At 44.1% G+C, this 15722-nt stretch overlaps 1 protein-coding gene across 4 annotated transcripts in view; it reads right to left on the reverse strand.

The window, feature by feature from the left end:
• LOC5666817 (uncharacterized) overlaps window positions 1–15722 on the reverse strand; it is an 82956-nt gene that overhangs the window by 40824 nt on the left and 26410 nt on the right. For all 4 annotated transcript variants that reach the window (XM_061653260.1, XM_061653249.1, XM_061653253.1 and 1 more), the window contains 2 exons: window positions 14490–14669; window positions 5102–5193 (listed from right to left, as the gene is read on the reverse strand). In XM_061653260.1, coding sequence (XP_061509244.1) covers window positions 5102–5193; window positions 14490–14669 — 272 coding nt within the window. The remainder of the gene's footprint in view (window positions 1–5101; window positions 5194–14489; window positions 14670–15722) is intronic.

Raw genomic sequence — 15722 nt, forward strand, 5'->3', positions numbered from 1 at the left:
TGTCTGTGATAATCACGACATTCTTGGAATATACTTGGTGTGTGGTCTCAAGCAGCAAAATGAGTATGCATTCTCGCTCTGTCTGGTTTGATGGTTTTTCAGGTCAAAAAGAGCGAGACATCACACTAATTATGTTTCTTGGAACCACTCGCACGCATCGCATATCTCCCATGACCATCGTGATGATCACCGACAGAAAATGTCATGAGCATGTAACTGACCAAGAGCTGGTTGCACACAATGTCACCAAGCATGAGATGGTCGCAACAACTGTTTGAGTCTCATCTCTGATCATCACAGTAGAGCTCGAGACGCTGACATGATTTTGTTTCAGTTGAAATTGTTCATGACTATGTCAGTGACATTTTGCAGCATTGATCACAATAAAAACAACTTGGCATAGTGATTGACCAAGCGATGCTCCCAAAAATGTCACAAATCATGTATTGGTTGCACCAATCGTTTTGAGTATCACCTCTGATTATCACAATTGAGTATGTGAAGCTGACATGGAATATGCTTCAGTCAGATTTTTATTTGACATTGACAGTGACATTTTGCAGCACTGCTAAATGCATACTAAAGATACGGGCTTATATTGGTTTCCTTTAAAACGACCAAGCCGTATTGCAAATATAAAACAAGGATGCCTTTTGCAATACCTTTCCAGAAGTAGAACAACCTTTTCGATCTGCGGGCCACATTTGTAGCAAAATCGTTTTGGCGGGGCATATGAAAATGATTCTCGCCACGATTTAATGATGAACTTTCAACGGATGATTTAAACATATTAACATAGATGCTATCCAGGAATGGTTAATGGGAAAACTCTAAATTTCAATGGTACAATTGAATACAGTTTTTACTTGGTAAATACTCGTGATTTTTCTCCCGAAATTGGTACATCCCTGCTGTTGGGATTTTTTTAATTCCATTTGCTATCTCACCCTCTCCCGATGTTCGTTTGGACCTAATTCTTGCACACCGGCAGCTGCAAACATTACTCTCATCGTTTCATTGTTTTTGCGCCCGACGAGGAAGTCAGGCTGATCAATCGAGCTTCGACAGGTCATTCGTCTGTTGGGAGGAACACACTCCACCGCCTGCACCATCCCGATTCGGCGTGAAAGTGGCGCCGAAAGCTTATTGGATGCCTCTGTCAGCGCGTCCGACAGTCCATACAGCTGGGGTAATTCAGCACTTCAACCGTGCATGTGCGCGCCATTCGTTAGCCACCGGAAGCATTGTTGAAGTATGAATAAACAATCAACCACCTCGCACGACCGTGGGCAACGTTGCGTTGGCAACCCTGAGGAGCTTCGGGAAGGAATTGCCCCCCGTACAGTGAGCTAAACAATATTTGCTGCATTTTGGGGGTACGACTCGCGACTTCGTCTACGTCATCTGTCACCTGAGGTGGATGGCGAAAGGGATAAGCGCGCACACACACACATACGAGGCATCTGATGACACTTTCGGTTACCTTCCGGGGCTGAGGCTTTTCGTTTCCTTTCGATAGTCGTCGCCCTATCTTCCTGGCCGAGCTCGAATCGCCCAGGGTACGTCTTACGTTCCCCCTCCTAACGAGCATTCTTATCGCTGCTCGTGCTGTGCCATGCTGTGCCCTTTTTGCTCCAGCTTTTCCGGACTCGGTTGATAAAGGGGGGGGGGGGGGGGGGGTGCCGGTCAAGCTGAGGACACTATGGGATATTCTGTTTTGCCCGAAATCAGGTTCCAGAAAAAAAAAATAAAAATATTCCACATCCGTCGGCCAAACTGGAGCAAACATTATGTTTGCTCGAAAAAAAAAATTGGAGATTTTTATGGAAATTATTCTTCGAAATTGATTTCTTTGTCAACGTCCGAACGGTTCGACGTCCGAAACAGTTCCTCGGAGGAGGGAGGGCTCCCAACTTCTTCACAACGTATCTGAAGCGATTGAAAAAAAAAAAAAACTGGAGCTGCCTCCAACTCTTGGAATCGTCGGCAAACGTTTATAAAAGTCTCATTGAAACGGAGGCAAACATACCCCGGACCAAATCCCATAGTACAATACGGTACGAAATTTTCACGTTTTCCTTCCCGGTACGCTCCTTCCCTTCCTCCCCATGCGGGAGGTTATTTTCACATGATTGATATGTGTATACATGATCCTCCTGCCTCGTATCATCATCATCATCATCAACGTAATCATCTTGCCTATCAACTCTTCCGCCCTTCGTCCCACACATACGCACACGTGTGGTGACTATTTCCTGGAAGGGTTTCCGCAGACACAGGTATCACAGGCACAGCAGGGAGGATGGGGAACAATAACATTGCCGACGGGGCCTTGCGAAGGCCTTGTTGTTTGCATTCTGTTTGCCATTTCGTGGGCCTTTTGCCGAGTAGATTTCAGCTCCTGAGCCATGTCCAGGGACAACTATTAGATGGGAGTAGGAAAGAGAGAAAGAGTGAGTGAAAAAGAGGGAAAGAAAAAAAGCTTGGCCCCTGTGCTACCTGCGTGAAGGACACACTGTGTGGGAGAATGAACACCGGGGCGGCTGGCAGTGAAAAATAACATCAACCACGGTATCTCGCACCTTAAACACCAGCAGCTGGGCACTTGATGGACTGGCCATTAAAGCCTGGCCGAGGTGTTGCTGGGAGCTGCGCGGAAAGGGAATCATTATACCGGGCTCGCTTGTGCCCCCTCCCGCAAAACCCTAAACCTATTAAAGCTCTCCCTTTCCGTGTTGTCGTTTAGAGTTTAGAAGAAGAACCGAATAAAACCTTCCCACTAGCTCTAGCTGAAAAAAGGATTGCCATTAGCAAGATGAGAAAGGCGGGTCGGGAGTGTGGGGGAGTTTGCTAGAATCGGAACGCTCGCAACCGGACCGTGGGGCAGATGAGATGAGCGGGGGAGGAAGATGAAAAAAGGGGATTTTTTGTTGTTGTTATTTGGTTTATGCTTTTCCTCTTTTTTTCTCTCTCGGCTCACCCTTTCAGCGGCGTGCTCACGTTTTCATCAATCAATTCAATTAGAAATCCATCAATCTAATCGAGTTGCTGCGCGCTAACGGGTATTCGTGGTAAACTGTGAAACGATAGCAAATTAATAGTGTCCGTGCTGGGAGCAAAGCGTGGCGTGGGTAGGACGGAAACAGCAAAAAAAAACGAACAGAATTCACTACTGTATTAATACCAATATGATTGGATGTTGGTGTGTACGCAAACAAAAAAAACGCTTGTCGCCTCCAGCCTCTTTGATCGGGTTAGGGTGGCAAGTAATCTAATAATTCATCACGAGCTCATCCCTATTATTGGATTCAGCATACTAATTGATCTCTAGTGGCTGGAAGAATCATGTTACTGGCGGGTTAAATAAAAGGGACAGAGCAAGAGCACAAGCGGCGGGGCTAATTGCAGTAATGTAGGTAACATTTTTAAAAAGCACTCTATCAGCGCTCCAAAAATACTTGTCCAATGATTGAGTGAAACATACCTACTTATTACTGAGTATTACCTAAAACCGAATGAGTTAACTGCGTAAAAGACAACCGTGTGGTACAAATTCAAGCTCTTTGCCTAAATAAGACACTTTTGCGCTACATAGTGCATACCTTTAGGCGGAAAATCAGGCGTGCGTGCATTAATTTGCAAACTTTGCTATGAATCAGGCTAGTTGAAATGAATAAAAGGGTTTAGTTTTCAAAGAGTTCACTTTCCTTGGTGCCTAACAATTAACGTTTGCAAGAAGTTACCGGCAAGCTATCGATTATGAGGACATAAGGACAAATCAGATCAAATCAAAATAATGAGACCTGCTCGAATGAGCTATTCAAACAACAGGTGATCTTTTTCATCTTCTTTTTTGGCTCAACAACCGTTGTCTGTCAAGGTCTGCCTATACACCACAGTGACTTGCAGGGTTTTCCGATAGAACTCAACACCGCGGGACACTTTGACGAATCTGCGGGATTTGAAAACGTTGACGATACCGGGATCTGCGGATTAGTATCGCAAGACTGCGGCACACTTTTTCGGGCACAGTATCGCACCCCAGGGACATATAACTTGACAGGCTAATTTTTTATTTATTTTTATTTTAAGTTCCCACTATTTGGGGCTTGAACGCGTTTGTAAGCGAATTAATTGTTGATGTGCACTATAAAAACATAACATTTAATTTAATTTAATTTTAATTTCATGTTTTTAAGAATTTTGGGTATCAAGTTATATCAAGCGATAGTGTGCCCGAAAAAGTGTGCCTCAGTCCTGCGATACAAATCCGCAGATTCCGGTATCGTCAACGTTTTCAAGTGTCGTACCGCCAACTTGCAATTGACTCCCGCAGATTCATCAAAGTGTCCCGCGGTCTTGAGCTCTATCGGAAAACCCTGCAAGTCACTGTGGTGTATTTCCCCCCCATAGCAGAATAGTCACAGTCCTACGTATGGCGGCACGGTCCATTCGAAGCTTGAACCCATGACGGGCATGCTGTAAAGTCGTACGAGTTGACGACTGTACTACGGGACCGGCTTCAAACAGGTGATCAAATGAGCAAAAATGAAAAGCAGCTTGTGCGCCTAAAGATAGGCAATATGACAGCTTTTTCATAGTTTTTGTTGCCAGCTATGGTAAATAAAGAATATTATTGAGTATGAAAGCTGGAGAAAATAAAAATTGGAAAATATTGTGCACACAACCGCGTCCAATCAATAGAACAATAATTGTTTTTAAAAAAATGCTGCATTGCTTTTTACAAAACATTTAATCTCACACAAGGAAAATAGTTTAAAAAAGGCGTTTTTCTGCGAACTAAACACGGATTTAGTGAATTGGTAAGAAATCAAGCCTAACTAGATCGAAAATTGTTCTCTGCACTCGCGCTGCATACTTTCAGGCGCAACACTGCATACAATGGAGAAAAAAAAACCTCACCCCTGTAAATGGGCCAAACCGAGCGAAGATTTATCTTTCCCGCCTCGTTTCAAAAAGCGAGCGAAACATTTGACAGCTCGTAGATATTTTTAGGATTTTTTATATATTGCACTCTCTTCTCTTTTTTTTTCTTTAGCTCCAGCAAACCACATAATTTCATCGTGCAGCGCATACTTACATGATCACGAACAGGCCCCGCATGTACTCCTGCATGTCGTCCACCAGGTTGACCGCACAGATGCCCACGCCGGCAAAGCCCGGCAGATATTTCTAGGTAGGTGGAAATGGAGAATGAAATGTTATTAATAGAGTGATTTGAAAGTTCTTTTCTTGTGTGTGTGTGTGTGTGTTTTTTTTTTCGTCCCTTGTTCGAAGCTACATCCGGACGTGTAGAAAATCATGAACAGGATATTCGTGGGAAGGAGCTTTTTTTTCGTTGCTCTTTTGTCACTTTTCATTCTCTGAAATGCAGCCAACAAAAAAAAAACAGCTCCTTTTAGTTCGTTGCACACGAGCTACAGTAGCTACAGTGCAGCAACGCAACAAAAAAAAACAAAGCTCACCAGCCCACGGGGCACACGCTCGGCTCAAGCCGCGAGCTCGTAAAATTAAACATGCCCCATAAATTCCGGCGGTAAGGCAGCAGTGCGCAGACAATCATCGCTCCCGGGTGCACCGAAAGGATGCAATGCAGGGCCGGCCTGCCAGGTGTGCGGAACCAGAGCGCGCGCACACGACACGTGGTTCAGCTCGTAAATTTTATCATTTTGTACCAGCCCATTGTTCCCGGGCCTAGTGGGGTGCGATAAAAAGAAACAGAAACGTACAAACGCGGAAAGATCCGGAGGCTAAAATCACGGTTGAAAACTCATCCTGAGTATTGGTGTGTGTGTGTGTGTGTGTGTGTGTGTCTCCGGGCCGATAGTCTTGCCGATCGCCGAACGTGCCCTTGCTGTATCGGATTATGACGGTGGGGAGTGGAGAGCAGAAGCGTCCGCTCCACGACGAGGTCAGCTGTTGCGAAAGTGATGCTAAGATCATAATCTCCCGAATAAAAGACACCATCTCCGCTCGGTACCGCAGCAGCCGGAGTGAGGTAGATTAATTTTGTTATTACATTCTTTTATTTCGCTGTGTCTTCTAACAGGCGTGTACGGAAAAAAAACATAAACCGACACAAAACAAAAGAAGCTTACTTCCTCGAACGAAGATCCATTTTCATGCTCATATTTCACCGGCACCGACATGTAGAGGGAAAATGTTTTGTAACAGCGGCTCAAGCGTAGGCCGAAAATCGAAGTTTAAATTCCGAGAACGTCGTCCCATTGTTCAACCTTCCTCTAGGTATTAGGTGACTTTGAGTGTGTGTGTAGTGGACAAAAGGTTTCCTCACGTTTCAACTCAAGTCGAGTGTCAAAGGCATCGTTTTCGATGCTTTAATATCTTGATAACAAATCTTCTCTTACTGCTAAATCTGTGCACTACAAACCACACATTGCTGAGCTTTTACGGGATTGCTCACCCTAACTCAGGATGTAAGCACACATTCTCGAGACTTTGTAACAGTAAGTCAACAATTGTCACATTATCTAAGAACATCGGCACGCTTTCTCAAATCTTTGGACGGAGTTGTCAGAGCTTTTCGCTACAGAAAAGTAGAACCATAACGAGTCAGCGAGTGGTTATTTAGTAGCTACCCTCACTTTAATTTAATCCGTTACACTCGTTACACTTGTTATGATGTGTATGAAGAGTGGAATAATTGGGTTCAGGAGTGCTAGTGTAGTGGTATAAGGGCATAAGCGCATTCTGAAGAAATGAAAAATGTCCGCACGATACTAAAAAACATCGAAGATATTTGTAGTTCACTGTTTCTTTGTCATTATTATTGGTCCATTTGGATGAAAAAGAGGGTCGATTGTTTTAGCGTTTGAATGCAGAAAACTCGTTTATAAGGCGCACTCGTTATGTTCGGTTGCTTCCGAATGCCAGAATGCTTTGCCCCGTAACTGATAATGTGGGCACTCTTTCTCGCGTCTCGAGACGACTAGCGTTAGCTCAAGCGTTTCGAGCGTGTTCAAGTTACGACCGTTACATCACAAAGGTTCGAGAAAGTGTGCCAACAGTTGCCAACTTTTTTTCACTTTATCTGAAAACGGTGGCACCATTTGTCGAGAGGATTGCAGCAAAAGCGTCTCACCCAATACAAAACTATAAAAATGAACCATTAGGCCGTAATGTCTGAGAAAACGATTGATCTCCATTTTTTTTCACAAGTAAAATCTCAGCGTTACACAAGCGTTATTTACTGGCGAATGTAACACTGCACGGACATCCGTTCGATTGTGATCCGTTCGTGGGGAGGGCAGCTGGACCATTGAAGACATTGGTGAGACATTTAAATTCATTAATTGTTTGCTTTGCCGACGTCTCACATTCCGGCCCGAAAAGGTCACGCAGCGGTACACCTCCCACCGGTTTACCCTTTTGCTGCCCACTTGCATCGGTGCGATTTGTTTTGTTTTTTTTTTTTTTTTTCCAGCGTACGATTTTCCACCCTACTTTTCAGTAATACATTACAGCCCGAAAAAGGGCAGCCCAGTGCGGAGCGCGAAACGACGAGCCAGCACGATCGCAGCTGCCTGAAAACCCCTGGCAGAAAAGCATCGCCGGAAAATCGCTGCCAGCGTGGGCGGCGGCACCACCCATAAAAGAGATACGAAAGGATTGATGGCAAGGATGGGGAGGGGTAGAGCGTTTCAGCTTTGGAGCGTACCCGGAGCGGGGTCTTTGATTTTCTAATGCAGCAATACAGCAACGGTGCCGCGAAACCCGCCCCAGGTGGTGCTTGTTTGTTGTGTTTTTATGCGTGTGTGTGTGTGTGTGTGTGTGGAGGATTCGTCCTCGTCTGTGTGTGGAGAATCGCATTACACCAACCAAAAAAAAAAAGGCGGACCCAAAGGCGAAAGAAACAAGTAAAAACAAAACAAAAACTTAGACTCTCCTCCGCACAGAAACCGATCAAGATGCTCACATGTGCCCAGCGGAGCAACGCACCGAATGTGGGATTGGATCGGAGTTTTTGGACAATCCACCCGCTCTTCCCCCTTCCCAGCAGGCACACAGGGCTCGGAGGGAAGGTTATAAATTTTCATTTTGCTTTTGTGTGCCAAAGAAAAAAAAAACACAAACCCCTCCCGCAGGGCACCGGCAGCTCATTGATTTTCAAATTCAAATCCAACCCCGTTTGGCAGCCGGACGAACCGGCGAAAGGATTTGTGAAATGTTTCTTGCAATTCGCCCCCCCCCCCCCCTACAGAAGACGCTTGTTGCTTGTTTCGGAACTATTTGTACAACTATTGGGCATATCAAACAGCTTCAAGGCAGGAGGAGGAGGAGCGAACGCAAGTTGGCGTTTACTTTGCAGCAAATTCTGCAAACCACAGCGGCCATGGAAACGATTGGCTGTGGCTCGGTGTGCCGCTGCTTTTGCACCGTGTTTGGAAACATTTGGGGAAAGAATATTGCCAACAATTCGCAACAAGGAATTGTTGTGCGGGTGAAGTGTACGGAATTGTGCTGCAAATGGTTACGCCGCTACAGCTCGTACGCCGTAGGGGATGTCTGGGTTTGGGTCGACACTGCGGGTAAGATCGACAACTTGCCGTTTTAGTATGTATAGATCTTTTTGAAGGAAAAAAATAGTACATTTTATTTAAATTAACTGTTTCCAATATTTGAGTCACATTTCATTGATCAGAAACCTGTAAATTGTCAAAAAAAATAAAAACAAAATAAACAAAAGGTGGTTCTGATTGACAGCCGATGAAAATTTTTACTTTTGGGACTTAAGGAATTGTGGCATTAATTCAACAAAATTATAGTTTCCGTGTTAATATTGTTGTTTTATAAACACTATTGACTGGTTCTATATTAAAGTGCATAATTTCTACATTAAACTATTTCTTATAAAATGTCACATGCTGAGCAAACACTCACAGTAACACAGTAAAAATACCTTAGAAGCTTTACAAACAAATCAAGGAGCTTATAATTATGGGATTTAGCTATCATTCTCTCATGGAACGTTTGCCAAATTCGGACTCAAAACATGTACTTAATACAGTGCAACCTCTCATAACGAGTACCCCTTTATAACGATTTTTTCGCATAACGAGCAAATTCACGAATACCCCTTTTAACGAGTAAAGTCTCGCATAACGAGCAATTTCATGTTTGCTTCCAATAAGAAATCGTGATCATTTCGAATGTTTCATATTAACAATCGTTAAACATCAAGCTATTTTCAACAGCGTAAGGGAGGTGACAAATTATTACTCACTGCCAGTCTAAAACTCACCAAGTCACTAAACAATCGAAAAAAGTCTCCCGTAGGTGCGTCCTCTCTACGTCCAGATAACTCGTTTCAGAACAGATAATGGAGCTGAGAGTTTTGCTGCACTTATCGACAGGTGAAGTAAGTGAGATAGTGTCCTCAGCTTAATTGCTCCATTTCCTTCCTTCTTGTTTGACAATATTGATTATTTGACAATATTTGGAGGCTCTCCTCGGCTTCGGCCGTAGAAGTGGGCAGGATTTTAGTGTGTAGTGTACCTCCCTAAGAAGCGTGTGCTGCACAAGTGTGAGGTGTATTGAGAGGTGTGTTTTTGCATGCATTCTTGATCTACTTGCACATGAAGGCGAGCATTTCGATACCAAAAATGGATCGATGGATTACTGTTGCCACTTGGAAGTGTTCCGTATGGTTGTGATGCATATAATCCCTATATACCTGCACTTTCATTGACCTGGAACCAATTACTTCACGTATCGTACGAATTGCAGGAACAAAACCTCCCGCATAAAGAGTTTTTCGCATTGCGAGTGAGTCATTGGAACGGATTAAACTCGTTATGAGGGGTTTCAGGGGTTTAAAATTAATATTGTTATGGCTTTGACCGTATTTTAGGCTTACTTTAGGCCGGTTTAGGCTCAACTCAAGAAGAAAAATAATCGATGGTATGGAATCATGTGTTCGACTATTGGCTTTCGAGTTGAAAGCGTAAAAAGAACACCCTTCGATGAAATTTTCTTTTCTTTAGTTTTAAAATTTTAATTTTCTTGGGGAATTTTAACCATTCATTCGGTAAACCAATTTTGTGTCAAATTTTTCTTAAAATTGGAACAAAATACTTTGCAGAACTTCAATGAAAAACAATCGGCCATAAGAGATTGCAAGACATATATGTTGGTAAATAAATAAATAACTAAATAAAATGTTAGCGAAATCAATCCAGGAACCGCAGTTTCCCGTAAGATGGTACATAATGAATCAAAAAAGCTACTTTTACGATGGCTACTAGTAAGTTTAGATTGGCAAAAGTAGCAATCAGGGGAAAACCTTAAGGTGTCGAAACTACCCCCAGTTCCCCTACGCCGGAGCAAACAGCCAAGATGACACATTGCCCAAGTTTATTCAAGCAATGCGGCTTCGTGTGATGTGTGCTCCCGGGCCTGTGACGGTTTGGCTGTGTCGCGTACATTAAGGCTTCCCATTTCCATACCGGCAAAGCTTTCCTCCCAAAAGCAATCACATGCGCTCGGTTAAGCGTAGCGCAATCAAAACGTCATATATTAATTTGTCACGCGTGCATAACGCAATGGAATGCTTGCCAAAGTAATATACAAACAAAAAAAGCCTTTGATGCACTTCCAGTTTCTCATGTAGCTTCATTTGGGCTACGGACGATTGTTGCTACTTAATATACGTACAAACGCTCGCTGCGCACTGACAGAGGAGTCGGTTTTATTCGGTAAAGACTTTACACTCGCTGCCCTTTGCGCCGTGGCGCACCCCACACATAGCCAAACGCTCGAAGTATTGTTTCGCCCAAAAACGGATCTGCCAGCAGCTCGTCCACACACACACACACACAGCATGCAGCAGCCTGGAGGAGCCTCATGGAAAACCTTTACAAACCACAACGACGGCCGATCAGTAATTCACCGAACCGCAACGTAGCGTGTGCGGCGATGCGTACCGATGTTGCCGGAAGGCTGGTCCCAAGCTGTTCTCCCGCGCAGGTGGGGATGGGAATTATAACTTACAAACGCGTGTGGGCGTGTGCTTGTGGGATTGTTGTTGGGTCCTCTTCTGTCTCGGGTGTAAGAACACCAAAAAAAAAGAGTTTCGCAAAACATCGCCACGGTACCAAAAGGGATGTTGTTTTCCTATGAGTGTGTGTATTTTTTTTTTTGTCTTTTTGCGTAGCTTTGAAGATTTAAAACCCACGCTGAGGAGCCACCATGAATTTGCCGACACACTGAAGGAGAGAGAGAGAGAGAGAGCGTGTGAAAGAAAAAGTAGACAAAAATACAACAACTAACCGATTGTGTTTGCAATCGGCAGGCCGTTGCCCGGCCACGCGTGGCTGGATGCTTTTGTGCTGTGTCACTTTTCCCTACCCACTCCCTTCCCCTTCCTGCAGTAAAAGGTTCCTCAGAGGCTGGGTCCGGCATTAGGGCGCATTTTGGAAACGATTTTCGTAATGCGACTCAGCCGCTTTGAATTTTGACAGCTTTTGCGCTGGATTAGGCAGCTCAATGTAGCTAAAGGTTCGTGTTTTTTTGGTACCGATCTTGGAAAAAAAATACAACACACACATACAACGGAGCGGCTTACAGCATACAGCGAACAAGCGGTTGTTGGTGTGTGCTTAATTTCCACTACCAGCCGGACCAACGGGTCGAACCGGGTTGCGAAATGATGGCCGCTCTTGAAGGGCTCACCTGCAAAGTGTGTCCTGTCGTAGGGGATAAAAGCTCCCAACACCTCCACCTTTTTGGGCACCGGCTTAGTGGATGGCTTTAGCCACACGACACACACACACACACGCACACGGACTGGTTGGATGGATTAATCTTCTCGCATAGGTAGAGGAAGTAGACACATAGAAAGAGATGAAAGCGGAGAGATGGACGACTGGTCGAAGTGATTTATGGCATGGCGCGCAGAAACGCACGTTACACACACACACACACACACGCACACACACGCACACGACTGTGTATGGCTCACTTGCCGTACAGAGCTATCAATCGGACGATGCGTTGAGCCGGTTGAGCGGAAAATTCATTTCGGACACGAGACTACAATAGAAAACACCTACCCTCCGAATCGAAAAAGCGGTGAAATAGCGGTGTACACCAGCGAAAAACCAGAAAAATGTAAGTAAAATTGAAATAACACAAGCACAAAAAAAGTAACAAAAAGTCGATAGAACTAAAAAAAAAAAGCCTGATAATGGAACGCGTGCTTGCGCTTCCTCTGCGAATTCTGCCCGTCCACGCGTGAACGCTGGAACTTTGGCGAGAGCGCACAACCGTTGCAGCGACCGGACAGGCATCCCTTATTATCGCCATCGTTTTGAGCAACCGAACAACGGCGAACAAACACACTGCCGGGCGCAAGCTGCTCGCCACTCGCATCCCACTTGGTGTGAAATTAAATGTGCTCCAAAAACCGAATGGCGCGACCGGGCGTTGCGTGCACCGGCGTGTGTAGTGGGCATTGCCTACCTGCAGGCGCCCTACCGGCAATGTAGCGACGCTTTCCCGGGAAGGCAATTGATAATTGATGAGCGTTATCAGAGAAGCGACCGAGCATTCACATTCGCTTTGCGTTGGCGAGGAAGGCAACAAATGGAGTCGAGCTTTCCAGCTACTTTGAATAATGAAACGGTGCTGCTCGAGACGCTGGAAGCAGTGGAAGTGGAAGATCGCGTGGAAAAAAGGAACATCCATACTGATTTTTGGAATATTTTGTCAAGAAGCAAAAGCTCGACATAATTCGAACATCTTTCCTGGTACGAGAATTCTACCTTCTGGCCCTTAATGGATATTTTTTTAATTTCAGTTATTAAAAAAAAAAACAATAAAACGCAAGACTGCGAAGCGGTTAAATATGCATTGTCAAAATGTAAATGCATTGCCTACCTCTAGGCGTTCATGATGGGCACTTCAGTTCTTCAAGCAGGAGAAACTTCCCAAGTGGCATTTGTTCTATATGTGTATCCTTGATCTGCTCGAATGTTGGTCAAGATACCAAAATATGTGGATTTGTGTGTGATAAACCGTGTAGAAAGTATCAAAATTTAGTTTGTGCATGCGAATGACCTTCTTCGATAAAGATGGCGTCCGTTTCGTTTTAGATCGATTTGCATTAATATTTGGCGAAAAATAAAGACACATATCGTGCGGCGTTATTTGGTGAAAATTTTGTGTTTTTGTTATAAAATGGTTGTACGACCATTAGTATGGATAAGAAACGTTATTTCCCAAGTGATAGAGAAAAAAGCAACGAAAAGGCCATATCACAGTCGATTCTAAAAGAGTTTGTTCTAAAAGTCCCTTAAACTGCACCAGTTTAAGGGACTTTTAGAACAAGCTCTCTAAAATCGACTGTGAAGTGTATTTTTCGATGCTTTCTTCTCTATCCTTTGCTAAATAACGTTTTCAATGCTTGTTACTGGTCGAATAATTTATTTTATACAAAAAAAACCATCGAATTTTCACCAAATAACGCCGTACGAAATGTATCTCCTTTTTTCTCCAAATATTCATGGAAATTAATCTAAAACGAATTGGGCACCATCATCATCCAATAGAAGAAGGTCATTCGCACGCACAAACGAAATTTTGATTCTTTCTACACGGTTTATCACACACAAATCCACATTTGTTCGTATCTCGAGCACCACTCGAGCAGATCATGGTTAAAATTTGATAACAAATGTCACTTGGGAAGTAACATTTGTTCTAAATTTAATCCATGATCTGCTCGAATGGTGCTCAAGATACCAAAAATTGTGGATTTGTGCGTGATGAACCGTGTTCAAAGCGCTACAATTACGTTTGTGTGCACATGCATTGCCTACCTCTAGGCGTTAACGAAGAATTAAGTTAACGGTTGTTCAAAGTGGAAATGCTTTTTCATACTAATGATTATCGAAGCTGAGTAATAGTTCACGAAGAATACTCGCAATGAACAATTTGCCTACCTTCAGGCGCCATCAAGCATATATCGAAGCAGCAGTGCTGGGAGGGTGGTGTTCAAAGGAGGAGCAGGCAAAATAATGGACTTTTACGAGCTACGATCAAGTTTAGCATAAACTCCACTCTCCTTTGTTGCAGCACTATTGCTGCAGAAGAACAACAAAATGAAGCGCGTGCTGCCTAGCTGCAGGCGCAAACGGGCAAACGGGTGATAACAGTGTGGAATGTAGTAATTAATTTACGTTTTATTAAAGCATGATGGAGCAAACGGGTTGATGATCAACCGCTTCCTACTATTCTTGATTCGTGCAGCCACAAAGCTGCCCAAACTAACTTCAAGATAGACATAACATGGCTTGTTGGTAGTATAAACGGGATCGCGTTACCTTCCCCAACACCTTTACCACGCGGTGCTCGATAACCTAAACCGCACTAACGGACAACATCTAACATCCCCCTCCCCCCTCTTAACAAACTGGAATGGTTTCCAGTGAAAAGCAATTTTCACTCACCTCGAGGTCCAGATAGGTGGTGTAGATCGGGTACGGCAGGGCGATGACCAGCCCGGCCAGCCAGGAAGCGCAGCTGCACACGAACGCCGGCAGCCGCACCTTGAGCGGATCGGTGAGCCACCGTTTGCGGTCCCAGGCAATCAGCAGATGAGACAGCATGGCCACATGCAGCGGGATGTCCTGCAAAGTAAGAGGGAAAGAAATAAACGAATCAGCAATGTGCGCACGCCACGCAAATCTGTCCCTCTCGGGGTGATGGGACGAAACGGTTCACCCGAAGCAAAAAAAAAACACGCAAATAACACAACAGCGCTACAATTCTCGGTACGCGCAGGAGGGGGAGCTTTGTTTTTGGTAACAATGGCTTTTCGGTGGAAATTGTTTCGACGAGGTCGCGGGTCGTCTCCGGCACCACTCGAGGCTGTTGGACGCCCGCATACCGGATACAGCAAGTATGTCGCTAATTAAAATTGCAAAACTGTTTATAAGCCGAAACTTTACGCCGTGCCGCCCTGCAAGCGCCTACAGCTATGCAAGGTGCGACGTTTAATTGATTGGGAAACGCGTTTAAGGCGTTTAAACGCCACTTTAAGCAGGATTGATTGTTGAAAGTACAACTTGAAAGTATAAATGTTGGGTAGTAGCAAGTACGTTGCATACCTTTAGGCGTTCTTAACTTTTAGTACAATCTCGTTCAGAAACAATTAGAACGAGAAGGTATGCTAACTGATGCTAGCTATTTTAGCTTTGCTATAAATTATCGCCTACTTTTACCAGCGTGAGATCTTTATAGATATTTCAATAAATCAGTTACAACGATAATTAACATAAAATGTAGTGCCACCTTCAAGCTATTTTTAGAACAAACCAACATTGCCACTATCTTGGTTATTAAGGTTCAAGAGGTGTTGCATCTTGAAATATTTATTTGAATGGTTGAATGTTTCTTGAAACGTTATTCTTGAAAACATCTGTTTTGTAATCCAATGAGCTTAATGAGCAAAATCAGTAAAAATACATCACGAAATTATCGCATTGCATAGATTCCGGCGCTACGCTCGAACCGTCGCACGGCAATCTTAAACCTTACTCCCGAGATATTAATTGCCATTTTCAGAGTTTACGCTTTTACAGCATTTGCTAACACTTCCAACTATTCGCTCGAGCGGTCCGTTATTAATGAACAGCCTCGGCAGCGCTGCGTCTCAGCGACGGAAAAGATTAATTTGTAAT

This window comes from Anopheles gambiae, chromosome X, assembly GCF_943734735.2.
Source record: "Anopheles gambiae chromosome X, idAnoGambNW_F1_1, whole genome shotgun sequence".
Classification (NCBI taxonomy): domain Eukaryota; kingdom Metazoa; phylum Arthropoda; class Insecta; order Diptera; family Culicidae; genus Anopheles; species Anopheles gambiae.